General features: G+C 56.3%; 1 protein-coding gene across 1 annotated transcript in view; it reads right to left on the minus strand.

Moving 5' to 3' along the window:
* Positions 1-200: 200 nt before the first annotated feature.
* Positions 201-771, minus strand: part of LOC119114724 (polycystin-2) — a 20,125-nt gene continuing 19,554 nt past the window's right edge. The window contains exon 11 of the mRNA XM_037238744.1: positions 201-240. Within this exon, the coding sequence (XP_037094639.1) occupies positions 201-240 (40 nt within the window). The remainder of the gene's footprint in view (positions 241-771) is intronic.

Raw genomic sequence — 771 nt, forward strand, 5'->3', positions numbered from 1 at the left:
ATATGACTGTTCCAGAGGGATCTGCTGCCTTCCGGATGGCACGAGTTTCTGCCTCCACAAGACCGCATCTGGGTAGCAAAACTGTTTCGACCCGCAACGGGGCAGTCGGGGCAAGTTGAGCTGAAGACGGTGCAAGGCATGATGGCGCGCCCGCCTGCGCCTCCGCTGGTGTGCAGCAACCTACCCGCCGGGCCAGGCCGCTACTTCACCAGCAAGCCGTTCTTGTGGATGCCTTGTCGACTGAAGGCGAGGCCGCGATGTCCAGAGGAAAGCTGCCAGCACCCTCCTGACGGCGTCAGGACTGCACCCGAAACTGCGCCGAGTCCTCGACGTGGACTGCTGGTATTGGATGGCCACGGAAGAGCTGTCGTGCGACAGCTGCGAGCGGACGGTGGCGGCGTGGTCCAGCGCCGTCGTCCAGCAGCTTGATGAGGCCCGCCAGCAGATGTTCCCAGCCGTGCTAACCCGCAGGTATGCGGAATAACACGGAAACTACAGGATCAATGCCAAGAGGAGATCTGTAGCCAACACAGCTAGCTGTTGATGTACGTCTGAGTTTTCCACACCTGAGTTAGTATAATTTGGAAGGCTCTTTACCGCCACAGATGCGGATCGATGCAGTTATTCAATGTTCTTCCATTCACTGCATTCAGTGCTCTTCCTTCTACACGCGCATTTGATAAAGGCACCGGTAAATGTTCATGTATTCGTGTGAACTGCCGCTAAGCTAATGTCATGCATTGCATTTTAGGAGCTTTCAAGCACTGGGTG

The sequence above is a fragment of the Pollicipes pollicipes genome, unplaced genomic scaffold (genome assembly GCF_011947565.3).
Source record: "Pollicipes pollicipes isolate AB1234 unplaced genomic scaffold, Ppol_2.1 Scaffold_1600;HRSCAF=1878_pilon_pilon_pilon, whole genome shotgun sequence".
Lineage (NCBI taxonomy): Eukaryota > Metazoa > Arthropoda > Thecostraca > Pollicipedomorpha > Pollicipedidae > Pollicipes > Pollicipes pollicipes.